The 25,124-nt window shown below is 47.6% G+C and overlaps 3 protein-coding genes, 1 long non-coding RNA gene and 8 other non-coding genes across 13 annotated transcripts in view; 10 read left to right on the plus strand and 2 right to left on the minus strand.

The window, feature by feature from the left end:
• LASP1 (LIM and SH3 protein 1) overlaps positions 1-4,808 on the minus strand; it is a 39,160-nt gene extending 34,352 nt beyond the window's left edge. Inside the window, exon 1 of the mRNA XM_062595779.1 lies at positions 4,705-4,808. Coding sequence (XP_062451763.1) covers positions 4,705-4,773 — 69 coding nt within the window. The 5' untranslated portion in view covers positions 4,774-4,808. The remainder of the gene's footprint in view (positions 1-4,704) is intronic.
• A 459-nt stretch (positions 4,809-5,267) lies between these two features.
• TRNAC-GCA (transfer RNA cysteine (anticodon GCA)) lies at positions 5,268-5,339 on the plus strand. The gene has a single exon. It is a non-coding gene; the product is annotated as a tRNA-Cys (tRNA).
• Positions 5,340-6,625: 1,286 nt separating this feature from the next.
• Positions 6,626-8,336, minus strand: LOC134151378 (uncharacterized). Its single transcript, XR_009960831.1, has 2 exons — positions 8,231-8,336; positions 6,626-7,050 (listed from the first exon to the last, which is right to left on the minus strand). It is a non-coding gene; the product is annotated as an uncharacterized LOC134151378 (long non-coding RNA).
• On the plus strand, positions 7,845-7,916 carry TRNAC-GCA (transfer RNA cysteine (anticodon GCA)). The gene has a single exon. It is a non-coding gene; the product is annotated as a tRNA-Cys (tRNA).
• RPL23 (ribosomal protein L23) lies at positions 8,261-11,305 on the plus strand. Its single transcript, XM_062595850.1, has 5 exons — positions 8,261-8,318; positions 8,861-8,944; positions 9,377-9,505; positions 10,848-10,961; positions 11,178-11,305. The coding sequence occupies exons 1-5, from the start codon at positions 8,306-8,308 to the stop codon at positions 11,258-11,260; spliced, it is 423 nt and encodes a 140-aa protein (XP_062451834.1). The 5' UTR covers positions 8,261-8,305; the 3' UTR covers positions 11,261-11,305.
• On the plus strand, positions 9,187-9,317 carry LOC134151434 (small nucleolar RNA SNORA21). The gene has a single exon (XR_009960843.1). It is a non-coding gene; the product is annotated as a small nucleolar RNA SNORA21 (small nucleolar RNA).
• Positions 10,012-10,144, plus strand: LOC134151433 (small nucleolar RNA SNORA21). Its single transcript, XR_009960842.1, has one exon. It is a non-coding gene; the product is annotated as a small nucleolar RNA SNORA21 (small nucleolar RNA).
• A 2,726-nt stretch (positions 11,306-14,031) lies between the features above and the next one.
• On the plus strand, positions 14,032-14,103 carry TRNAC-GCA (transfer RNA cysteine (anticodon GCA)). Its single transcript has one exon. It is a non-coding gene; the product is annotated as a tRNA-Cys (tRNA).
• A 298-nt stretch (positions 14,104-14,401) lies between these two features.
• On the plus strand, positions 14,402-14,473 carry TRNAC-GCA (transfer RNA cysteine (anticodon GCA)). Its single transcript has one exon. It is a non-coding gene; the product is annotated as a tRNA-Cys (tRNA).
• Positions 14,474-15,023: 550 nt separating this feature from the next.
• Positions 15,024-15,095, plus strand: TRNAC-GCA (transfer RNA cysteine (anticodon GCA)). Its single transcript has one exon. It is a non-coding gene; the product is annotated as a tRNA-Cys (tRNA).
• A 394-nt stretch (positions 15,096-15,489) lies between these two features.
• TRNAC-GCA (transfer RNA cysteine (anticodon GCA)) lies at positions 15,490-15,561 on the plus strand. Its single transcript has one exon. It is a non-coding gene; the product is annotated as a tRNA-Cys (tRNA).
• A 1,498-nt stretch (positions 15,562-17,059) lies between these two features.
• On the plus strand, positions 17,060-24,538 carry CWC25 (CWC25 spliceosome associated protein homolog). Of its 2 annotated transcripts, none has more exons than XM_062595691.1 (10): positions 17,060-17,128; positions 17,472-17,644; positions 18,177-18,413; positions 19,107-19,176; positions 19,695-19,822; positions 20,207-20,276; positions 20,761-20,951; positions 21,539-21,619; positions 22,198-22,359; positions 23,669-24,538. In XM_062595691.1, the coding sequence occupies exons 1-10, from the start codon at positions 17,111-17,113 to the stop codon at positions 23,781-23,783; spliced, it is 1,245 nt and encodes a 414-aa protein (XP_062451675.1). In that variant the 5' UTR covers positions 17,060-17,110; the 3' UTR covers positions 23,784-24,538. The 2 variants fall into 2 exon arrangements, with proteins under 2 accessions (XP_062451675.1, XP_062451676.1); XM_062595692.1 differs by having other exon boundaries at positions 21,542-21,619.
• The last annotated feature ends 586 nt before the right edge of the window (positions 24,539-25,124 follow it).

A 25,124-nucleotide genomic window follows, 5' to 3' on the forward strand; every position in this document is an offset into this window, starting at 1 on the left:
GATACCCCTTGAAATCTGGACAGTATTACAGGTTGCAACATCTAATGAACTCTAAAGATCTGTTCTGCAATGTTTAGAGCTATTCTTAAATAAGTAACATTCTGTGGAATAGTATTTCCACAGAGTATTTGACTGAGCAAAGTGGATTCCTTGCCTGGAAGGAGCCCTATTGGGAGCATTCAGAGCTGCTACTGAGCAGTTACACAGGCCTGCACAGCCACTAGACTCCCTACGGTCTAAGGCTAACAGCCTGCCAGCTGCCAAGTAACCAGACCTTCTTGCATCCTCAGGTAGCAATGGCAAGAGATTTCCTGGAGGGTATGAAGTTACTAGTACAGGGACCAGACAAGGCACTACAGAAAGGAGGGAGCACAGGCAGGAACCAAGTCGACACTACAACAGGGAATGCACAGCCTGAGGCAGTATCTTTACTCACTTGAAGTTGCTCCTGCCCTAGGATTCCCCTCTCCTCCCAGGGCCTCACAGTTCAGCTGAATCAACTCCTGCAGCAAGCTCCCTAGCACAGCCACACCTGCCAAGCATGCAAACCATCCATCACTAGCTCTGCAAACCTAAGGGGAGAACAAGGAGAGCTCCCCATCATCTCACAGTACCCAAGCAGATTAAACAAGCATGCTGTGCAACTCCCAGGACACTGATTCAGGCATAAGTCTAATATGCAGTCAGCAAACTCAGGGAGAACAGCGGGCAGTTGCTAGGATTTCCACCATACTCTTTAAAAAGCTATTTCTACCCTCACAGGTTTGATTCTGTGCTTTTCTGCAAGAGTGAGACTACCTTCGACAAGAGCTGAGTCTGAGCCCTCGCGGTACCTGCCCACAGGTACCGCACCCCTGTGCGCAAACACTGCCGCGGCTTAACAAGGCTGTGACTCAGCTGAGCAGGACAACTGCCTCATTTCTGTTGCTCAGAGCAACACATTTGTTCTCTCCCTCTAGCTTTACCAGCTCCTCCAGAACTTTCTGCTAACAGCAGTCAAGTACAAGGGGGCTTCTTCACTGCATCAGCATACTGCTGTTTTCACCTCCTAGTTCCTACACAGCTATCACGGGATTATTTCCCCCGCCCCTTCCCTGGGTCTCAGACTCTTAAAGACAGATCAACAGCTGATTATTTAGAGTTATTTAAGCATCTAGAGATCTGAAAAGTTATAGCCTTTGAGTTACTGCTGCATTAGAGGTAATTAACACATCTCTTCAAACTTGTCAGCTATTCATACTGCTGTAATAGCTGTGCATAAATACCAGAATACCACTATAAATACATAGAGACAAACTGAAAGGCAATAACAGTCTTTTCCTCCGAGGAATACCCAGTCTCCCAAGAGCCAAGGAGTAGCTGGCAAGGCCTCATGCTGTCACCCAGCCAGTGACAGCTTTGACAACAAGCATTAGCAGAAGAGCTGGATTCAGCCTTTACCCCCAGCCAGAGAACAATATATGAATATTCTTGCCTACATTGGGTAGGGGATCTCAGCCCTTTGGCTCTTGCAAATCTTTCTCAGCAGGCTGAGCAGATACCTATGGCACCCAGACAGAAGAACTGCCTCCACCTTTAAACTTAGCTGCCTCTCAGCTTTGCCCATCTTACTACTGATGGCATTAAGACTAGATTCAAGAATCTAAATCACTGAGATGGAGGGCTGCAACATGACTGACATAGATGAACACTAATTACATAGACTTCTAGCAATGCTACCGCTCATCCACCAGCAGTGCTCCAGAGAAAGAGGACAAGTTCCAAATAAGTTTTCACAAGTATATTAATTCCTGTCCTTTTCACTTCTAAGTTTGAAGTGCTTTGAACATCTGGAGCAAATCTTAGGTACAACTGCATGGTGCAATTCATTCCGTGTCTCAGCAGGCCATACTTCTATTAGAAGCAAGCTGGCTGGAAGCCAAACAGGCTGCTCTAAAGATGTAGTTATTTAAGCAACTTTGCCACTTGCAGCAGCCTACATCTGGGCACACAGCTCACAGCCAGAGTACACATCCATTTATAGCTTATTTATAGCTGCAGAACATCCTTTCACCAAAGGAAGCTATTGCTCCACACCTGTGAGCAAGCCTCAGGGAGTGACTATCACTTGAGACTCAAAGAATTAGGAGACAACACAAAGACTATCAGGCTGAAAACAAGTTCTTGATCAGGACTAATCTACTGTAATAGCTAGTTCTACTCATTGCTTCAGAAAAGTCACCTGATAAAAAAATAACACACAGCTGATAGTTTAGCAATTGCAGCCACAAGCATCAAACCACACAACACTCGTTCCAGTTATGAGCAGTACAGGACATGTCATTTCCACAGCGGAAGTCAACCACATCACACAATATCTTATCTGGAGAGCTGACAGGACTCAGTCAAGGAGGGATGGGGGAAGGGAACAGGCAACAGATGGATAACATTGACTTCCTGAAGTCCAAGCCGAGCATTTGACTTTCACAAGCTGATGACAAAAGAAGTTAGAGTTTCAGTATTAAGAGGCAGAATTTGGAGGCTAAGCTTTGCCTAGCTTTGAGCCTTTAACAGTCTCCCTTCTCTAGTTGTACTATATTTTTAAAGACTGACAAAGAAGCAGCTTTTCTCTTCTGAGATGCACAACAAATGATGAAACTCAGTAGAGCTGACTTCCCAAACTATCTACCAGAGCATTCTAAAAAAAGGAGAAAAAAAAACAACCTAACATCAGGTTGTCAACACATCAACACAGCCACGGAAAACTTTGTGGCACTAACTTACATGTTGCCTCTTAGAAGACTTTCTCCATTGTTGCCTTTGTTTCAACTTAAAGCAAACAGTGCCAGAACTGCTCTTTGGACTTTGCCCAGGGTAGAGTGTAATTACGTGGACATTTACTAGACAGATCTGTAATAAAACTGTGCACATTCCCTGCTTTGACAAAGTCGACTAGCTCTTCCAGGCTCCATCACAACAGCCAGAGGTCCCAGAAAGGATTAAACAGGCCCTGCAGGGGGAACTTTGTTAGCTAGAGGTGCACTGTATTACAGGGCTGACCATGCAGTGATTGTAGCAGGACAGAGATAAAAAGACTTCTCTGAAGTATGAAATGACCACTATAGTCTATCATCAGTCCCCAGATAACTAGAATGCACAGTATCAGGATGCAAATTAGTCATGCCTTCATGGCAATGCACAATTGTCAGTTCAGAAGTAGCACAGCACCCAGATACTGACTGCCACAGTAAGCAGACAGCCCCCCAGCCCTTCCAATTATCTACAACTCAAATACCCTGAAGCTACTCAAGGTCAACAAGAGCTGCAGAAGACAGAGCCACTTCACTATTCTGAACAAACAGGATGGTTCCTGAGACACAGGACCAATGGTTCAGCTTTAAACAATTCCCAAGTTAAGAGAGAAACATCATCTGTTAAAAATGTGAGCAATAGGGTCTGCTGAAACTCAGGAATGCTGCTGCTGCTAAGATCCATGCATTCTTCAAGTTACTTTTTTTAGTCCTTAAACTGGTCATCCCAGAACCCTGGAAGAAGAGGGGGAGGAGACCAGCTCAACTATCCAGAACAGTTTAGTTCCCAAAGGATTGCCTCTAAAACTATAAAGTACAGGCTAGAGTACAGCACAGGATCAATGCACTACACTGCTTTTTTCATCTCCAGGCCAATCACCAGACACAAGACCTGAATTAGAGTACAAAAGGAGATGGGCTTAATTTATACTTTGTTTTTGTTGGGAAAGACTCTCTAAAGAGACACTTTGAGGGCTTGCACACCATGTTAAGGCAGGCAGCACAAGAAACTATGAAGTATAAGTTCTGGAACAGAGAAGTATCAACTGGAATTGAAGATAAAAAAAGCTCAACTAATGTAAAACAGATGAGGTTCCCAGCTTCAAGAGGAAGCATTAACTGTTGCTTTCCATTTTGTCTCTTCAGACACCCAGCTGCATTTCTACAACGCAGTGGCTACAGTTTCCTTTACTGGTTGCTGTGAAGCTCAGACACCTACCTTTTAATTATAAATAAGGAAGGGCCCTTGATGCTGCCTGCTGCTGTTAAAGCAAGGGCTCCCACACACCTGCCCCTAACTCTAGGTGACGAAAAAAGTTGCTCAGATTGAGGGTGCTGCTTCCAGACGGGCGCCGCTGACCTTCAGGAGCCAGGCTGGAAGGGAGCCGAGTCTCAGCCCCTCGGAAGCAGGCCGGGGGTCCGGCCTCGCCTGACCCACAGCCGGGGGGAAGCAGGCAGGTCCCGAGGGCCTGAGCGCAGGCAGACACGGGGTCCCCACAGCTCAGCCCCAAGGTTGGGGGGAGCCCCGGGGCTCTCAGGGGGGCAGGGCAGGCAGCAGGGCTGGTGCTGTGAGGCTGCCCCATGGCGGGGGGGGGGGGGAGAAGGGGTGTGAGACCCACACCACCCACAGGGGCAGCCCCATAGGGGCCTCACAGAGACCCCCCAGGGGACCCTACAGAAGCCCCAGGCCCCACACAGAGCTTGAGGGGACCCTAAAGGGACCCCACACACTCCCCCCCCAAGCAGACACCCCATAGAGAGCTTAAAGGGACCCAGAAGGGTCCCCCCACACCCAAACGGGGCCCCAAGCGCCACACAGACCCCGAGGGAGCCCCACAGTGACCCCCCCCCCACAGGCCCCACACCCCGAGGGGCCCCCGCTAACGGCCCCCCCAGGGCGCCGGGGCTCGCTCACCTTGTCCAGGCAGTTCACCTTCTCCGTGGGGTAGACGATCTTGCCGCAGCGGGCGCAGTTGGGGTTCATGGCTGCGCGGGCTCCCGCCGGCGGCCGCCGCTGCCTCTGGTCGCCGCCTGCGCCGCGGCGCCCCTAAATACGCGGGGGGGGGGCGGGGCGGGGGGCGGGGCGGGGGCGCGCGCGCGCGCGCTGCCTGCCGGGGGCGCGCGCCCACCCACGCGCCGCCCGCCCTCCCCGCCCGCCCGCGCGCGCGCGCGCGCGCCCCCTTTACTGCACGACTCTCCCCGCGCGCCCCCACGCGCGCCCCCGCGCGCCCCCCGCCGTTCTCTCGCACCACTCCCTCCACCGGACCCGTCTTTTGCGCCGCTCCGCGCGTGCCCACGCGTGCACGCCGCCTCCTTTGCACGACTCGTGTGTGTCCCGCCCCCTCCCCCTCCGCACAGCCCCCCGCGCACACCCGTTCTGCGCCCGGCGGGGCGCCGCCAGCCCACGCACTGCCGCGCTCACACGTGGGGCCGCGGAGCTGCGCGGTAAGGGCGTGCCGGGCGGCCCGGGCACCGACCGGGGGTATAGCTCAGTGGTAGAGCATTTGACTGCAGATCAAGAGGTCCCTGGTTCAAATCCGGGTGCCCCCTCGCGCCTCTGCTTTTTCGTTTTTTCTGCCCCCATTTCGAGCCCCACGTGTGATTTCACCCTTCGTTTTCAGCTGCACATCCAAAAAACGACGTGGCGCCCTGAAGCTCCCGGCTGCAGCCCAGCGGTCTGCGCCTGCAAAAAATAAACTGCCAGTGCCCCAAAATCCCCCGGTGCGCTGGCGAGCTCGGAGCACTGCCAGCGGCGGCAGGACCCCAGCCCCGGCGTCCGCGGGCTGCCAAGGCAGCCGCCTTCTTTTCAGGGCACTTTGGCGCCAGCGGCTCCGTCAGCTGCTGGCTGCTGCGTTGCATTCCCGCACTGGGTTGCCTCGAGGTGCAAAGTGGAGACGTAAGAAATAACAACTCCGTTTTCACAAGGAAATGATCCAACCAAGGCAGGCTGAGAGCCTGGGCATCCCATTGCATGGCACCGGGCGAGCGGGCGCAGCCTGAATCGCCGGGCCTGCGCTTGGCATGGGAACACCAGCGTGTTAGAAAAGAGCAGCCCTTAGCAGTTGTTACTGAGGCGTGCTTTAACGAAGCACACCCACATCCAACGCAGCTGCAGGCAGCTCTGCGTTCCCCTTATTCATTTCAGGATGCAGCTTAAAATCGCTTTCCTTCATGCTGAACGCAGCTTATCCGATCCTCTCGCAGAGGCACCCGCTCCTTCCCCTTCTGATCACCTTACATGACACTCCCCAGCCCCCGGAACAGCCTCCCACCCTTTCCTGGCCTGTCTCAGCTTAAAATAAGTCGGGCTTTTCTGTTTAGCTGGCTTACGGGATGCTGCTGTGGGTGGTTTTTCCTTCCTTAGCGCTGCAGAAGCTGCTGGGTGACGAGGGCTGCTCATCAGCCAGGTGTTTTGGCAGGGGATGCTTGTCACATGTGGGCCCGCTCCGGTTGCGCCCGCCGCACACCCCAAAGCCACCGTTCCCGTGGGCTGGCGGAGGCTGCGGTGCTCCCACGGCTCTCCAGGAGCTGCCGGGAAACGCGGTTTGGCCTGCGATTTTCTCCTGATAATTTCGCTGCGGGGCAGGATTTGTCTCTCATTAGCTGCAAACCGCATGCTTACTGTTAGCAGTTGATTTTTTAGTCATGAAATGATGGGATATTCCTCTGCTTGCTAAAGTTATTATTTTAAACGTGTATTCCCCATTATTTGTTTCCAAGCCGTCAAGAGACTTCCTTTGAACTGTGCAGAGTACTCACAGGATAGGACAGATGAAATATTACAAGCAGCATCACTTGTGCTTTCCTCTCAAAATTAGATTTAGACAATTCCCAAGTAAATCAAAAATCATTTACTGCCACTAGGCAAACAAATTCTTTCATGCTGTGGATAAATTACACTGGGATTTGCAAAATCACTTAGGGCTGAAAATTACTCTGGAGGCAAAAAAAATGGACAAGGGCAAATCTTTCTAATAATGCAGAAAAATTCATTTCTTGACTTACTGTCAAGAGTGCGGCTCGAGATATGCTGCTCTACAGCAGCTCTCCTGATAAAGCTTTTCCGAGCAGGAGCGATGAAACAGTCACATAAATCAGCTAGCTGCAAATGTTTTTCATCAGCTTGTAAAATATCTGTTTGTGGCTCTCGGTCCTGCTTTTCTGGTAGACTCCTAGTCCTCAAAGCTCCACGCCTGGCTCCTCGAAGGCCTGGGCTGTCCGTCCCCACAGCGCCCATGGGAAGAGCTGCTCTGGAGGTGACCTGCGTTCAAGCGAATTGCAGAAAATCCATGAAATGTCCCATTTTGAGCAGCACTGCCAGGTGGCAGCGAGTGCTCTGCTCCCACCTCCCGCGTCCCCAGTCTCGCTGGGATTCCAGCGTCCCCCAAAACCTGCCTCCCCTTCTTAGCCCACCAAACTCGCCTGCTCAGCGGCTCCGGGCAAACACCTCTGGCTTTGCAGTGCGAGTGGGAGCCGGGGGATGCAGCGGTGAGGGCTTCCCTGGGTGGTTTCTGCAGCGCAGAGCCCAGGGAGGTCATGCAGCAGCAGCAGCCCCAGCTCCCCCTTAATCACATTGACAGACGCAAAACAAGGGGGCAAAGGGGTGAGCCTGGAAACCTCTGCCCAGGCTGCAGGTGCTCAGCCTGCAAGGGCTGGGTGGGAACTGGGCTCAGATCCCCACGCATCGCCACCAGCCTTCGGCTGGCAACCAGCGCAATTTCAGCGCTCCTGCGTGTGCGTGCTCCCCTTGCTGTCAACGTGCCTGATGGGGATGGACGCCTGGATGCTGCAAAGGGCAGTGCACGTAACTGGCAAGAAAATGGCTCTTTGGAGCGTTTTGAACAAGTTGCTCTGCACTTCCCTCCCCCGGGCTGCGGCTCTGCTCCCACCTCTTTTCCACTTTGCTGGGACCTCCCGGGGGGGAGGGCAGGCGAAAGCTGGAGCAGGGCAGCAGCCCCAGAGCATCCCGGAATATCCTGGGAACACTTCCAGGGCCGGGAGCAGCGGCGCCAGAGCACGCTCCAAGCCGGCGCCGAGCAGCTTCGCTCTGCGGCAGGGGGTATAGCTCAGTGGCAGAGCATTTGACTGCAGATCAAGAGGTCCCCGGTTCAAATCCGGGTGCCCCCTTTTTTCTTTCCCTCCTCCCCCCCGTTTCCTCCCCCCCTCTTTCTTTCTCCTTTGCCTTTTTTCCATCCTTCCACAGAAAAAAAATCCCCCTCCCCAAAGCATTGCTTGCACCCACTCCTCCCAGCGGCTCGGCTGTGCCGACGCGCCCCGGGCAGAGCTGTCGGCGGCCGCCGCCGCCCCCGTGGGGCTGCCCGGGGCCGCGCCCCGCGCGGGCCGGCGGCGCCGGCGCTGCCCGCAGGGCGGCGCCACGTGACGCTGCCCCGCGCCCTCGTCACGTGACGGCCGCCAGGTTTTCCCCCCCGCCCAACTCCGACCTGGGAGGGGCGGGGCTGCGCGACGGCCTCATTTCCCGGCGTGCCGCGCGCGCGGCCTTCTCTTCCGGCGCCAAGATGTCGAAGCGGGGTGAGATGGCGGCGCGGATCCGGCTCCATCCGCTGTCCCGCGGGCCGCGGCGCCCCGGGGCCGGGCTGGGAGGGCGCGCCCCGAGCCTGGGCCGGCGGTGCCGTAACGCGCCCGGCGGGGCGGGGAGCGGCGCGGCGGCGCTGAGTGAAGGGGGTCCTGAGAAGGCCGGCGGGAGCCTCACCCGCCGCCGGGGTCGGTCTGCGGCCTGCGGGGCTTCGGCGCGCAGCTCAGCTGCGGTTCAGGGGCCGCCCCGACAGCTGCGCTCCCTTTCCGTGCGGATGAGGCGCGGCTGGGTTTCTCCTCGACACGAATGAGCTCCTGAGGGCCGCAGCGCGGTTCTGGGGACACCGTCAGTCATTGATCGGTTCCAATTCCTTCCAAGGAAGGCAGGGCTGGGGAGGGATGCGGCTGTGCAGCTGCCGGATGCTTGGATGCTGGCATTTTCCCAATGGATATTTTTGAGGACAAAAGCCTGGCTGTTTATGTCACATCTGAAGTACGTTCCTGCTCCCTGGTCTTACTGTTCTTTTCATAACCTGCAGGACGCGGTGGTTCATCTGGTGCGAAATTCCGCATCTCTCTTGGTCTCCCTGTGGGAGCTGTGATCAACTGTGCGGATAACACAGGTGAGTATTCACGGCTGTCGCACCTCTGTAGTCAAGCCTTTGTTTGCCTCTGGCAGGCTTTTTCTGGGGGTCAGAATTAAGAGGAAGACTCCAGTGGCACAAGACTGAACCTAGAGACCCCCTGACTGGGAAGGGGATGCAAATTAATATAGAGAACAACTAACTGTTGAGCAAACTCATGGAGTCTTGACTGTGTTAAGTCTTGGAGCAGTTTAACACATTGGTGGTACTAAAAGTAGTTTTCCTTCTGAAAAACACTTGCTGAGTCTGTGCTTGTGCTTCAGTGAGATGTTGTGGGAAGGTATAACAACAGTATCACTTTTGGGTGAAGCGGCAGCCTGTGTTGTTAGCTTCAATCAGTGGTCTGACAAAAAGTCCCTATAGAGAAAGTTTCTGGGATAGATGGGCTAATGCAGATGACTTTCCTTGCAGGTGCTAAGAATCTCTACATCATCTCTGTGAAAGGGATCAAGGGGCGCCTGAACAGACTGCCAGCTGCTGGTGTGGGTGACATGGTCATGGCTACTGTCAAGAAGGGCAAGCCTGAGCTGAGGAAGAAGGGTGAGTTTGGAGAGGAGCTGCAAGTCCTGCTGTGCCCCTGCAGGGCTTCTCAAACCAAACAGCCCTTGGTGGAAGGGCAGCTGCTGTGCAGCATCTTCCCAGGTGTAAGGGAGTACAGCAAAGTGCACTGCTCAGTCCATGTCTGCTGCAGAGGATCATTTGCTCAGATTTCTTCAAGTTGTTCATTGTGGAGGTGGACCAGATAAATGCAAATGCTGCTTGGATAAAGCTCTGACTGTTGAGCTTGCAGATTGGTATAACATGGCTACATCATGCTGCTTTATAATGGCAGTCTGTGCCTCAGCATTACAACTTAGGCACAACACAAAAAAACTAGGAGGGCTATAATGGCATCATTAGGCTTCTTTCTGCTGCTGATAGCCTGTTTGCACTGCAGTGCCCTTCCTTCAGGGGATGGAAAGGCAGGTCTTTCATCTAACGGGAGCAAAAGTCTTCACTCAGACTGATACAGAGAGTAGGCACCTCATCCCTGGAGCATTAGTTCCACCCTTCTGAAAAGCACTTGTTGGGTCTGTGTTCAGTGGCTCAGTGAGTTGTCGTGGAAGGGCATAGCGAAGACATCACTTTTGGGTGAAGTAGCAGCCTGTGCTGTTTATTTCAATCAGTGGTGTGACACTGCTGTTGCAAGAAAGCCTAACTGCTGCTTTGGAGGGGTTCTTGCTGAATATTGCCTGTGAGTTGGCATTGCATTTAGAAATTTTAAGTGGGAAACTGGAAGAACACTGAATGGCCCAAATATAGAGGTAGCTGAAGTGTTGCACCATTGAGTTGTGTACTGCCTACAAACTACAGCGTTTCTTAAACTCAACTAATGCACTGCACGCTACAGAACATGACACGATTGCAGCTGCCACTTTTCCATTTTTATAAGAGAATAGTAAAAAATAAAAGGTGCACTGCATTCGCACTTGGCCCTAGGCTGAGTTGACTTTAGATGAACTTGGGAGTTTTTTCTAGTGTAGCCAAACAGTTGGCAGAAGAGCCTGTTCTTAGACCATCAGTCTTGCTCTGTCAGCGTGATCTGAGGTTCATTTAGATGTCAGCTGTATTTACAGGTATTAACAAGGAAACTTGATGGATTCTGTAATGTGAATGCTGAAAAGCCAAAGATAATGATTTGCCTATCAGACCTGCTGAATATACAGCCGTTTATTGGAACTGTAAATCCAATGTGCTTGCTAATGAAGCACTGCAAGTATGACATGCAGAAGAACGATTATTGTGCTGACAGCTACAGCAGAATGTCTCTTCTGGGATATCTGTTGTTGGACTGTGCTTAAAAGGATGGTTGAGATACTTAGCTGCTTGTTTCTCTTTATAGTGCATCCAGCAGTGGTAATTCGACAGCGAAAATCATACAGGAGAAAGGATGGTGTGTTCCTCTATTTTGAAGACAATGCAGGAGTGATAGTAAATAATAAAGGTGAAATGAAAGGTATGGATGGACAAGAATCCTGTTGAACTGGGCAGAGGTGGGATGGAGTGTTGACATTTCCTCTTGAGAGCTCTGTTTTCCTGGACAAAAGGACTCAGCTGCTTAAGATTCAGGAGCACCATCAGGCTGAACTAGTATTTTTATAAAGTATTACTTTATACTATTGCTGCACCTGCTCAGCCCTTTAATGTGCTTTCTTATTTTTCTCTTATCCAGGTTCTGCAATTACAGGCCCTGTGGCAAAGGAATGTGCAGATCTGTGGCCCAGGATAGCCTCCAATGCAGGAAGCATTGCATAAATGTGTTCATCTTTGTAGAGATAAAAATAAAAGTGCTTATATCAAGTAGTGTCTGTCTTGCCATTTTTAAGCATAGGCATCCCCCTTTGCTAAGCAGGACTGAATGTTACAATGAAGGAGCTATTCCAGTTCTGTGAAACCTTTCTTTCCACAGAACCTCTTGTGTGGGTATGTACTTCAGTAAGAAATGGGGTTTGGTGTTTAATATTCAGTGATTAGTCTTTTCTGGAGCAATTTCTGTATATTGGAAAAACTGTATCTGGAAGGGGATTGCACTGGCATGATTAAGATTTTAGTAATAGTGACTGAATTGATCCAACTCAGGTATGCAAGGATGGAAACTGGGAGCTGCCTATGAAACCCCTTCTACAAAAATCCTTCGTACAGAAGTAGTCAAATTGCTTATCTGCAACATTTTTCCAGATTGGGCAATTTAACTGCTTAGAGATACTGATCTGATTGTGTGGGAAAAGTAATGCCTGAAACTGAACTGAACCATGAACTGCTGAAGTCATTCTGGACAGTCGGCTCTAAAGAACGCTTTTGTAGACCTTGCTGAAGACATGCAAGGACATATCAATCCCACTGCTGCTTGCTGAGGTACTGGCTTAATTACATTCCTCTGAACCTCAATCAGTGGTGAAACAAGCCATGTGGGCAGTGACTGTTAACTGCAAGTACAGAAGGGTCATCTGCATTTTCAAGATCAGCTGAAAGGCTTCAAGATCAGAGTTGCATGGTATGTTTACCCTGAATGTTGCAAAATTCCCCATGCTATGTAAAGTTGCTTTTGCTTTTCTTGGTGCTCCCCTTGTTCCTTTCCAGCTGAAGCAGAGCCAGGAATGTATTTGGATAAAAGCTGCTAATCAGCTCATTTTGCCTACCAACACTTCAGCAGCAGAGCTTTTAGCCTCCTCTTGTGATGCTGCTGATAAAGGACAGTTCTGGTACTAGACAGTGCCTCATTCTCCTCTGTGTCAGAAGCTTGATGCTGCTCTTAGTTGCAAAGTCTTGGAAGCGCGTTCTTGCTTTTTGCTGGGTGGAAGATGAGTCTGGGTTTTGCTCCCTGCTTCTAGTTATGTACTTGAGGCTGCTCTGCCAGCCTTTCCCTGGGCTGGCAAGAAAAATTGGGCTTCATAGAGAAATACATCTGAAAGCAGATGCTTTATTGCTTGAATGTCAAGAAAAGCAGATCCTACTTCCCTGCCATGGCGCAAAACAGGTACTGGAACAGAAGGAATTGGGCAGGTGCAGATATGTGTTCTTCCCACAGCTCTCCCAGTGGGTTTATCTGAAGTCATGCTTTGAAAGATGGTCACATAAAAATGATGACTTTGGGTATTTTTCTTAAACAGCTGTTCGGCATAACCAGCATGACTACAAAATGTTGTGGCCTAAAAACCGTTTCCCAGACATTTCTATAGGGTAAGCCTGAGCTGCACGCTGCAGCAGCTGGGGAGGGGAAATTTGAAAAAGGACTTATGTGAACTGAGAGCAACTCTTTTTCCACAGGCCACTTCATAGAGCAGGTGAGCAGGTGTGGCTTCTTCCTAGCAGACCTGAAACCTCTGAAAGTGTACAATGGGCTCCTTGGCCATTACCAAAACACTCCAAACCTATGGCTGAAGTCATCCTCTTGGAGAAGTGACCATCTTTCCAACCCATGGATGATCAAGGAGCTGTTCCTCAGGCCCAGGAGAGAGATGGAGGTGTAGCTGCTTTTGAGTAAGAAATGAACACTAAAATAAGTGTTCTAACTTGTTCTAACAGTTTGTGCTCAATTTTTGATTTCTTTAAGATGTGATCTGCTGATGCAGTATTTGGCCTCCTGCTTTACTCTAGAAATAGGCTGGGAGATTTGATGTCTCCGTGTGCTTAGGCAGAGAACTAGTTTCATTTGTTCTCTGGGGAAGAAAAAAGGAGGTATCTGAGATACAAGAACCTTTATTGCCTTTCTCTGGTAAAAAGGGGAAAGGAGGCAAATGTGCCTTTTGCCAGCAGCTGATAAAGCATTAAGAGAAGGAAGAAACTAGGGCAGAAGACCTGATTTGCTTCTGTAGCCAGAGGAAGACAGCAGTGGGATGGTGGGAGCTCCCATGTGCATCAGCCCCTGGATGAGCTTTAATAGCCACTGCAGCATTCAGAGTGCCCTAAAGCAGGGGTGGCCGGGTACAAGCTGCGTGCTAGGCTCTGGTGACCTTTTCGGCCATATGTTGCAGCTCTGACACATGAGCTATACTTGAACTGTCTGCCAGATGTGCAACCACATGTTGTTGCTATGTTAAACACCATATGGAGGTGAAGATCTTTTCCCAGGCATGGTGTGGCATTAGGTGTTTCTTTTTCTGTCACCTGCCTGTGGCCAGTTAGGGGAAGACAGAGAGGCTTTGGGCAGCACGGGAGTTGTTCTGCCAGGCAACTACTGCGCATGATTTGTGATCCCTAATGGCAGGGCACACCCTGAGACCAAACATAGGCCTAGCCAAGTGCCAGGTATTCTGAAGCCACTGTTTCAGAGCTTTCTTCTTCTTCTCCCTTATCAGACCTTTTTAGAGAAATAGAACTGGAAATTAATTAGTTTGGCCTGCATAAGCCCAGTTCAAACTGTGGTGAGATGCCTGAGGGCTTTTTTAAGGGAAGAGGAAGGATAATTAGAAGGATATTCCCTGTGAGAGAAACTGCTGCAGGTGCAGGGAGTGAAGGCAGTGGAATGCAGCACAGTAACATAGTCATTACTGAGAACTGGCTTACCTGGCACCTCCTGTACAGGTGGGGGTATAGCTCAGGGGCAGAGCATTTGACTGCAGATCAAGAGGTCCCCGGTTCAAATCCGGGTGCCCCCTCTTTTCCTTCTTTTTATTAGGAGAAGTACTGGAAAAAGTAGTTCTGGAGGGGTTTTTTATTTATTTAAATATTTTCCCCCCAAAATTGCCTGTAGGGTATAACCTCTGTTTGATCATATGATGGCTAGAGTTTAAAAAAGTAAATTGTTAACAGAAGTGGATTAACACTTGAATAGTTGTGAGCAGAGATATGAGTATTTCATAAAAAAATATTTTTGCCCTGGAATTAATTTCCAAGAGTTTGTTGTAAATATTAGTAGTTAATAAAATTATTTGCAGTGGAAACTTAAGTGCCAGTGGGGGTATAGCTCAGTGGTAGAGCATTTGACTGCAGATCAAGAGGTCCCCGGTTCAAATCCGGGTGCCCCCTCAGGATGTGCTTTTTTTTCAGATTTTTTTCATAACAACCACAGATCTATACCTTTTGCTTTTTCAGAGACTAAAAGAATATCTTTTCACCAATAAAGATTTTGGTTGCCTTATTGGAAGGGCTAAATCCAACAAAAGGTTTATCTCACTGGCCCCTCTAAGATCACCTCAGCTTCCTCTCAACTATTTCTCGCATTACAGTAAAACTTAAATATCCTGGCCAAAATTTCAAACAAAGAATGGGAGGCAGGCTTTATGTAAACTAACTTAGTCTCATCAAGCAAAACAGACTACAGTTAGAGGAAACAAAGATACACATGGAGAGGGGCTTAGTCAAGGTCCTCTGTTAAATTAAGAAAAGAGACAGTCTCTCCTTGCCTGGACCCTAATGACTTTTGATATTATTTTGGTTCCTCTTCCATTCCAGGCTTGCACCAAACCTTCTTCAACAGGATGTGCTTAAATTGTTTCCTATAGAATGGAGATGATGACTAGGGAGGAATGTATTTTAAAATATTGTTTTGTTTACTTGTTTAGTTGTTTACAAGCAAGGGGGTATAGCTCAGTGGTAGAGCATTTGACTGCAGATCAAGAGGTCCCTGGTTCAAATCCAGGTGCCCCCTGTGTCCCCCTTTTCAGGAAAAATACAAGGAGTTTGCTTTATATTTAGATGTACTGAATTTGTAGTTTGCACAGAATGTTGGTATCTGAACTTCAGTATTAAAGATTGAGTCCTGACTAAATATCTGCTGTCAAAATCAATGTGTCACTGACTAAGTAAAGAAATAATATTAGTTGTTTGGCCATAATAGAATGTCTATCAATTAGGAAATTGCAGGGGGTCTAGACTGCATAAGTAACTATGTTGTGTATGTGCAATTGCCTCCAATATTGATCCTCTGTAGTAACGCTCTCTGTACATGCTTTAGCATGTACATTCACATGCAAATGCAGGTTGTCAAATGACATAATTGGGCTATTTTATTTTCACAGCTACTTGTGTCACAGTTAACCCAAGGGGGTATAGCTCAGTGGTAGAGCATTTGACTGCAGATCAAGAGGTCCCCAGTTCAAATCCGGGTGCCCCCTCTTTTTCAATCTTTTCCAAAACTACTTCACAGAAAAAAATATGGAGCAGAGGTTGTCTTACTTGCCCATGATCTTAGATTACTTGATGTTCTTTTGCCAAACGTGAAATCGTATTTTAGTACTTTTTGTCTACATGTTCTGCTGAATAATACACGTGTAAGTAAACTGTCAGAATAGTGGGTGTCTAGTTTCTCCTGTGTGAATAACTGTCATTAATTTAAACTGCAAATAACGAGCATTTTTTTAAAAAACTGGAAAAGGGTATCCTTACTGAAACATTTCATAAAGGGTGCTGTGCTAGGGTAAGGTTGGTTTGTTGATCTTACAGATCAAGATAGATATTGATGTCTGTGATTGGGGAGGGGGGTAACTGGATTTGAACCAACAACCTTTCAGGCTGCAGTCAAACACAGTACCCCTGTGCTACATCCTCAGGCTCAGGGGGGCCCTCAACAGCTGATTTGCAGCAGGACATAGCTCAGGGGCAAAGTGCTGGGTTAGGAACCAGGAGGTCACTAGTTCAAACCCACCTGCCAGTGGATGAAAGAGGCTCACTCTAATATACTTAAAGGGTATATATTTAAAGGGTCTTAGGGACAAATCTGTGGGATCTTTATCTGGTTCTGTTTCTGAAACTGCTGTATTTTGAAACTACACTGCAGAGCAACATTAAAAATGAGTTATGAAGATGCAGCTATCTTTGTAAATATGGTAGTATCGCAACTGTTTGACATTAAATACAATAAGCTAATACAACAGATATTAAAAACATTGCAATAATAAAACTTTCTCCCTTTCTGAACTTTCTTCTCCTTTCTGAATTTATCCCTTATTCAAAATAACTCCTAGGCACTTATGGAAGATTTCTTCTACTAACCTAGTTAGAAACATACACTTGCTGAAGTTTTACCTCACTTCCAGGTGAGACCAAACTAAAGGGAGCTTAAATAAAAATAAACCAGTTGACTATCTTGGAAGCTCAGCAGAAGAGCGTGGATAATCATCCAGAAAACCAGTGCTACCTTGCACTGGAAGATCATCCTTTGGATTATATTTTGGATGCACTTTCTTCAGCTGAACATTCATCCGGCTGACAAAGATCCAGCAGGATGTGGCAGCAGGGACTGTTGAAACTATTGGTCCGAAGGTGAGAGTTTCTGCTCGGGGGACCCAAAGTTGGGCTCTAGCTCAAATCAAGAGGCTGATGGAGTGGGAGAGGGACCAGGCCGCAGGGGCGGTACCACTTACATCTAGGCTGCAGGGAGGGGTGGTCCTGTGCGCTCCTGGCCGTTAAACGTGCTGCCTTCACCGAGCGATTTAACGTTGGTGACTATTTTTTTTCCCCTTCAACGGCCTCGAGATCCGAGGCCGGGCGCGGGGGCCGCCAGCCGCGCGTCGCCTTCGCCACCTTCCCGCCATCTTACCGCCGTTCCTTCCCCTCCGGAAGTGACGCTAGGGAGCGGCGCCGGGCGGAAGAGGCGGTGGCGCGGCGTGATGACGTCGAGGTCGGCCCTGTAGCGGAGAGAGAACCGCTCGCCCGAGCGCCGCTATGGGGGGAGGCGACCTGGTGAGGAGGGAGGCACCGGGGGGAGCCGAGCCGAGCCGAACCGAGCCGAGGGTCTCCCCTACCCTGCCGGGCCCCTCGGGCTCCCGGCACTGCCCTGGGGCCGTCCCCTGCCTCGTGGGGCCGGACCGGGCCGGTCACCGGGACCGTCGGGCCCAGCAGGCCCCAGCGAGCTCGGAACGGACCCCGCCGGGGCTCAGCCCCGGCCTCGAAACGCCGAGGGAGAGAGCGGCTCTGACTGGGGCCTTCTGTGTGGCTGCTGCCGGGGAGGCCACCGGGGACCCGCGGGTAGAGCGGAGAGCGCAGCCATTTGGGAGTAACAGTCTTGGTCTGGTCCCTTCTGCAGAACCTGAAAAAGAGCTGGCACCCGCAGACCCTGCGCAATGTGGAGAAGGTCTGGAAAGCAGAGCAGAAACATGAGGCCGAGCGTAAGAAGATCGAGGAGCTGCAGCGGGAGCTGCAGGAGGAGCGAGCGCGGGAGGAGATGCAGCGCTATGCAGAGGATATGGGCACTGTCAGGTGAGGTGGTCCTGGTGCTCCAAGTGCCTGTGACAGTGGTGGTTACTGTGCCTGGAAATCCTCTGCTCAGTGCTCCAGAGAGTTGCTTCATTACTGCAATAGGAGCAGGTTCAGAGCAGGATAGTTTCATTCAAACTTGCTTGGAGCTGCGTTCAAACTGTCAGGGCTCTGCTAGCAACAGAATGTAAACTGTAATCAGCCAGTTTGTCACGTTATGCTGTTTATGTTTTAGAATGAACGACAGTAGTAGTAGTTTGTAATTTAACTCCTTTCTCGGTTTCATTCAGTTAATTACCTATCATCATGTTCTGTAGCTCTTACGCATAACTTTATTAAAACACACACACACACACACACACACACACAAAACAAACAAGAAAACCTCAAACAAAAAAAAAAACAGTCTTCTGACAGAGGTCAACTGTTCAATGTCTCTGACATAAAAATGTTTCCACTCACCTTCATAGAGCAGCACCTTAAAATGTAACTTTTAGAACTCTGATAGAAAACAAATTCATCTTGTCTGCAACAGAAAAAGAGAAGAAAAGTTGGAATGGATGTACCAGGGTCCTGGAGGCATGGTGAACAGAGAAGAATATCTTATGGGTCGTCCTGTGGATAAATACGTCTTTGAGAAGGCAGAAGACAAGGATGCAGGCTGTTCCAATGAGACAGGACTTCTGCCAGGCTCCATTTTTGCCAAGACAGGTGCCAATTCTGTCCTGGACATGGCAAACAAAATCCGGGAGGATCCACTTTTCATGATAAGGTACTAGTGGTAGCAGGTCAGGGAGAGCCCCAGTAACAGCAACTTGCTGAGAACTGTGTCTCGATTATCTCTGTGAAGAATGCTGTTATGCCTTTTCCTGAAAGCTCCCTCTGCCTGTTCGTGAGCTCCAGGCTGTAATGACAGTCCTGGCCCCAAAGAGGTCATCAGCCACTTACATGACTAGTAATCTGCGTGTTCCAGACATAGCAATATAATGCCAAATAATCAACTTGATCAGTTAGCTGCTTTTCGATAGTTTTGCTGGCTTGAATTCAAATCTCAGATGTGATTTAGAAGCACTGATAATCATGATATCAAGCTGTAAGTTGATAAGTACATAAAAATGCAAAGGCTGTTATTGTGCAGTGATTTTATCTCTATAAATTTAGGTCATACTCTTATGTGTATGTGAATGTATCTTGTCTGCCACGAGAGTTCAGGTATTTAGCAGTGTTGTTGCCAAGTGGATTGTAACAAAAAAAAAATGTTTGTCCTACTAGTAGGACAATTTAAGTAGAGGGAAAAAAAGACAGGCTTCATCTTAAGTGGGTCCGTGTTGCTGAATGTACAAAGCTTACCTTTTTCTTGCGTACAAGTTTTCAGGACTGGCAATTCACTGGTGTCTTTCATGAAAATATGATCTCTGATATTTTGAGTTGTTTAGAAATACTAATTTCTTTTTCTCTGCTTTAGAAAGAGAGAGGAGGAGAAAAAGAGAGAAGTCTTGAATAACCCTGTAAAAATGAAGAAAATCAAAGAATTGGTAGGTGTATCTTAAAATGTAGAATGCACTGAATCAAAGACAGGATTGTATGCCAAAATTAATATCCTTTTGGAGTAGGAGCTGAGTTCTGTTCCTTGTCTGTTTCATAGTAAAATGGAATAAATTCAACTTTCTATAATCTAGATAGTTCCATATCACTCTCTCAGCAAGAGCTAAATTCCCTTCCTTTCAGATCCGGTATTATTTTTATTCTTCTTACTCTTCTTTCTTTCTTTTTCTTTTTTTTTTTTTTTTTTAAGCTAGTGATTTTATTGCTGGTTTAGTACAACAGAATGATTGGAGACATAGGATTTTACATGCACTGATACCAAACTGAGGCTAGGGAAGACTATTAATGCTTTAGTTTTGAGAGAGAATCTTGATAAAGGATTTAGATTTTGTCCCACAAGCCTTTCCATGGAGAACTAACTTTCTACATGGAGTCCCTTGTCTTGCAATACTCTGTTCAAGTGTAGGCACAGTTCTGACTGCTAATGAAAGGGTGTCTTGCTTTGTAGCTTCAAAGTAGCTTAGATAAAAAGGAGAAAAAGAAGAAGAAAGAGAAAAAGAAGAAGCACAAGAAACATCGACGTCGCAGTTCTAGCAGTGAAAGTGCCAGCAGTGATGAGGATCGAAACAAAACCAAGTAGGTTTCAAGGGTTCCATATAAAATATATCTGGCTTCCTCTTTCAGTTACCTACTTTATACATCTCTTACCAATCTATGAGTTTTGTCTTTCTAATGCTCTTAATTGGCTAAACTTTTCTGTATTGTTACTTATTTGGTTTGGACTCATTAAATTATAACCTCTGGGGGGGGGGGGAGGGGGGGGAATATTCCCTGTCCTAAGTTGATAGTTCTGTAGTACTGTAATGTATCAGTTAATTTGGAGTGCCTTTTTATTTATTTTTTGGGGAAGAAAAATCAGGGGACCCATGTTCCACATACCAAATGTATTTTTTTAATGACATTAAAATGTCCTAAAATACTGTATTTTTTTAATTTCATCTGCTTCTATTTCCTCTTTAGATCTCAGAAAAGGATGAATAGTTCTTCTTCAAAACCTGTTCCTTCCAAGGTTCCAGGATATGGCTTACAAGTAAGTACCTGTGTTTTGTACAGCTCTTTCAGTAGAAAATGCTCATGCAAAGGTTGGAGAAGCTTGCTGCAATAACTGCTTCACCAGCTGGAAGAGGATTATGAAGGAAACATGGTTTAATAAGTTTTACATTCATTTTGGAGCCATTCAAGCCTTGAAACCAAAGGTGTGCAGATCCTGATTGGACTTTTGTCCTCTCTGACTTCAAGTTAAGTTATATTTAGTTTCTCTTCCTGGAGTTGTACATCTGCTTAAATAATGTACTTGACTATAATGGCAGTTTAGTTTATGTCTGAATATCATACAGAAGTTATCTTTTTAAACACAGGTGTTAGAATAAAAACCCAGCAGATGAGATACATAAACCAAAATACACACAGGCTCATTCCCGTGCTTAGCCTAGTGTGCTCTCTCCTCCATGGCCTTTGGTTGTTTTGGTGCTCTTAGAGGATATTTCTTCTGAAGGATGCTTCTTGAATTCCAGTTTAGAGACTCTGACACGAACCACAAGTCTCGGAGCTCTCTAGCTGCTAGCCAGGAGAGGGCCTCCCACAAGCACCGGGATCGCTCCAGGTCCAGGAGCCAGTCTCGCTCTCCTCAGAAGCGCGGTAGCAAGAAGAGTACAGAACAGTCTGGATGCAGGTGGTCAAGATCCCCTTCTAGACACAATAAACAGTGAGTGTGACTGACCTAGATAACATATACCAAGGGCTGCTGGTGGGGAAGGTTTCAGGAATCAAAATCCCTCTTATTCTACCTCTTTCTACCACTTCAGTGTTCTGGCCACATTATTGTTCAGTCGTGGTTGTAAAGGCAGCAGCTGTGCAGTTATGCAAGTGTACAGAAGCACACAGGTTGGCTCCCGGGGGGCAGCATACTGTCTGCAGTTGTGCTTTTCGTTTGTGATACCCTCCTCTTAGGTGCACACAAAGGTATTGCTTGTGAGTTGCCTTTATTTGGCTACTGATTCTCTTTAGAAGATCTTTGTAATCTTTGAATTACCCTTACTAAATGCTAATAAAGTCAGGCACCAGGTACTTACTGCCTGCTAATTCAGTTATTTAAGCTGAATAAAGGTATATGGAAATTAACAGTACATCAAGAGTCATTAGAATCTGTTTTTGAAGTGGACAAGTAACAGACTTGCATTTGTGGTAGAGATTTTAGTTTCAGTATTTATATAAAAAAAATCTGGGGAAAGTCTAGAGGTGTAAATAATTAATGTTCATTTGTCCTAAAAAGAGGTTATTTTTGTGTTGCAGCAGTCGAGAGGAGAAAGGCAGAGCTAGAAGCCCTTCCCCTAAAAAGGGCTATCGACGGCAGCATGCTTCAGGTTACACAAAGTAAGTAAAATCCTGTGCCTCTGCTTTTGGGTGTACGTTGCCCCTGATGATTCTGAAATAGCTTAGGATGGAATTTGTTTTACAGATTACACCATTAAATAGATCAGACTACTAGAAAGTCAGGCAGACAGTCCTGAAGGGTTCAGTTTGATGCTCTTAAGCTTGATTGCTAACATGTTGGACAGCTTCCCAGAGCAACTCATATGGCTGCTGGTTCTCCATGTGTCTCACATCACTGTGTGGAGCAGTCATGTGAAGTCAGTCTTTGTCCCACAGACGGTTAATTAGAAGCATTTTCTTTCACTATCATCAAGAAAATATGACCTTGACGGCATCATTTTACCAGTCAATTAAAAGAAGGCTGAAAAGAGAAAGAAAATAGACTCTTTCTAGGGGCATGGTAAAGCAGAACATCTAGATGTGTACTTATGTGCTTTGCTGACTAGATACCAAAGGAAAAAGCACGTTAAATACCCCTAATTTTGGAGATCATAACTCAGGTTAAAGAACAGAAAACAAGAGGGGGTGGGGCCCAGCATGCTACTGATTTACAACAGTGATGTTTTCTACACGAATAGAAAGATCTCTCCAGAGGAACTGGAGCGTAAACGCCAGGAAATGATAGAAAATGCCAAGTGGCGGGATGAGGAGAGAGCAAACAATCTCAGGAAACACCAAAAGGAGGAGGAGCTGGAACGAGAGATGGAAAAACTTGACTCCCGAGATGGGAAGTTCTTGCAGTGAGTGTCTTCATTGTCTGCTTTCTCGTTCAGGGAAATATAGGCCATAGCTTCTAAGGAGTGAGTGATCATGATATATATGTCTCTACTGTTGTGCAGTAAAACTAGGGAAATTACTTTTCCCAAATTCTCTTCTTATCTTAAAATAGCTACTTTATACTTCTGCAAAATGGCCTTGGTAATCAGAACTGAAAACTGATTTGTTTTGTGCTACACTGTAGAAATGCCTAGTGTTTTAAAACCAAAACTTTTTAACGTCTGCTGGTAGGAGCTTACAGTACAGTTCCAATCCTACAAACCAACCAGGAATGTGTGCGCCAAGGGCTTGTGTGACTGCAACTTGTGCTAAACAAGAAATAAGACCAGTTCTAGAGGCATCTCTCTAAACACAGATAGTAGTTTACAGTCTCTTGTGCAGGTGCCAGGCAAAGGAAGTTGGAGTGATATGTGGGCTTCCAGAATGTCCTGCATCCAATTAGAAGAGCACTCTCGTGGTGTGTCTGTGGGGCTGTTTTGAAGGCCCTGATGTGGTGGTGTGTGAGCAGGATCCTACAGCAGGGTTGTGTATTACGGACTTGCTGTAACGTAGTCTCCTCTAGGCTATATAAATTTTTCAGAGGAGGAGGTGCAGTCTAATTTCTGAAGCTGCCCAGAGCTAGAATCATGCAAGGGTGGTTAAAATTGCAACAGATTTTTTCCTTGAGCAAAATCTCTCATAGAAAGGGATTTCTATGTGTTCTCCTGCACAGAGCAAGCTGGTTGAACTGACAAACTGTGTTTATTGGCATGCTGTTTAAAGGTAGTGATGAGCATGATTATTCAGAGAAGCACAGCCGTGTGGTTTGAAGTAGTAAAAGCAAAAAGCAAGTAATCTCAAGGATCCCTTCTATCTTCTGTAGCTAACATAGTAATTTGCGGCATGAGCTCTGGCATGTGGCTTCCCAGAGGAGCGCTGCCCTCGGTTCGGGAACGCGTTGCTTTTCCCTCGTTTGCTTCTCAGAAAGCAACCAAGTCCCCTGTGACAGATGCATTTGTAATTAACAGTTAGTTATATTTGGAAGATGAAGGAGACTTGAGAGCTACTGAAAATGTATTTCTGAGTGCTGACCTCAAATAAGGCATCGAATCTGTTACAAGCCAAACTAAACACTGTTCAGTTTCTTCACTGCAGTCTTTAGTAAGAAATAATTTACTGCTTCCTATTTTAGTTTAACATAGGTAGATGATTTGGGAATAACAAATCCTGCCGAAAGTGGTGTAATGTTTGGAAAGAAATTCTGACTTTTTTTCTTGATTTGCTTTTCTGCAGTCGCTTAAAACTAGAGAGTGCCTCTACTTCCACTCTAGAGGATCGGGTGAAACGCAATATCCACTCCCTCCAGAGAACTCCCGCTGCCTTGGAAAAAAACTTTATGCAGAGATGAAGCTTGTTCTTCCTTTGCTTCTGTGCAGGAGTTAAATGGACACTTATTCCCCAAAGGTGAGAGACCTTCAGTACAGAGCCATCCTTTGGCTGCATATACTGCTTTCTAGAGGAACAGTTATCATCTCCCAAAGAGCTGCTGGATTTCTGTACTGCAGCCTACAGCGTGTTCTGGTCTTCTGGCATTGTGAATACATTTGTAATGAGTATGACCTTGCAAACAAACCTTTGCTGGAGAACTTGTGAGCCCTTGTATTCTATTTTTAATATATTGCCAGATCTTACCCTGCTCTCTCCACCTTGACTGGTGTCACTTTTATATACTGTTATTACTAGATTATGCCTGGTGGTAACTGCTTTCTACATTGGGCAAATTGTCCAAATACTTTATATGATAGAGTGAAAGACGTATTTTTATTAGTACTTAAAAATTGGAGCAGAACAGGTTTGCTTGTGGGTTAATTTCATTGAATTTGGTAGCAGCTACATGAGTGACAGACCAAATACCAATTAGTAATGTCATTACTTCAGTGTGAGTTTGGAGGGTGATATTAGACTAGTCTGTAAAATATCTGCAGCTGGTATTTAAGTACTCACAAATTTGAATGATGTTTTGGGCCAAAGGAAGTTTGTTTAAAGGGTAAGGTATAAACAGAGTATAGCTGATACAGCAAATATTTCTCTGGGATTTTGTAATGCAAGTAATGTGTATATGTACAGCAGTGTAGATTTTTTTAAGGAGAAACTTTACTGATATTTTTAAGTGTTGTACCTTTTTTTCGGGGGGGGGAGGGAGAGGGAGGGGGTCCTTGTCAAAGGGAAAACCCACGATGTTATGTGGGTCCAGGGGGCTATAACGGGTTGTGGCAGCCGTTCGGATTTACGCTCGCCCCCGGAGGCCGCCGGACTGGCGGCTTCGCTGCCGCGAGGTGCGCGGGTGCCCGCGCAGCGCCGGCCCCCCTCGCTCGCCCTTTAAACACCGGGTTGTGACGTGTGTAGCAGTCCATTCATAATTCCAGGCGCCTCGCCGCTTATTGGCTCGTTTTGAGGGGGGCGTGGTCTGGGCGTGGACGTCACGCCAAGAGGGAGAGACCATCTCCGGGAAAAGGAGGAGGGGAGGAGGCGGTTTCGCCTTTTTCTCCTCCTCGACATATCACTTTCTTTTGTTTCCCTCTTTCAGCCCGAGCCCAGCAGCGGTTCTCGCAGCTTCTCTTACAGGGTGGGCTAAGCCGAGCGCATGGCCACCGCTGCCCTCCCCAACCTTAGCGCCCGGCACTCCCCCTGCTCGGGGAGGAGATGGCACCTCCCACTCCCCACCTCCTCAGGCCTCCGCCATCTTGGC

This window comes from Rhea pennata, chromosome 26, assembly GCF_028389875.1.
Source record: "Rhea pennata isolate bPtePen1 chromosome 26, bPtePen1.pri, whole genome shotgun sequence".
NCBI classification, from domain to species: Eukaryota; Metazoa; Chordata; class Aves; order Rheiformes; family Rheidae; genus Rhea; species Rhea pennata.

What these genes read in the sequence shown, in the direction of transcription:
- RPL23 (XM_062595850.1), top strand. An exon ending in GCCTGAGCTGAGGAAGAAGG is followed by an intron (nt 9,506 to 10,847) that starts GTGAGTTTGGAG and finishes TTCTCTTTATAG; the next exon opens with TGCATCCAGCAGTGGTAATT. An exon ending in TAATAAAGGTGAAATGAAAG is followed by an intron (nt 10,962 to 11,177) that starts GTATGGATGGAC and finishes TCTCTTATCCAG; the next exon opens with GTTCTGCAATTACAGGCCCT.
- CWC25 (XM_062595691.1), top strand. An exon ending in TTCCAGGATATGGCTTACAA is followed by an intron (nt 20,277 to 20,760) that starts GTAAGTACCTGT and finishes CTTGAATTCCAG; the next exon opens with TTTAGAGACTCTGACACGAA. An exon ending in CCTTCTAGACACAATAAACA is followed by an intron (nt 20,952 to 21,538) that starts GTGAGTGTGACT and finishes TTTGTGTTGCAG; the next exon opens with CAGTCGAGAGGAGAAAGGCA.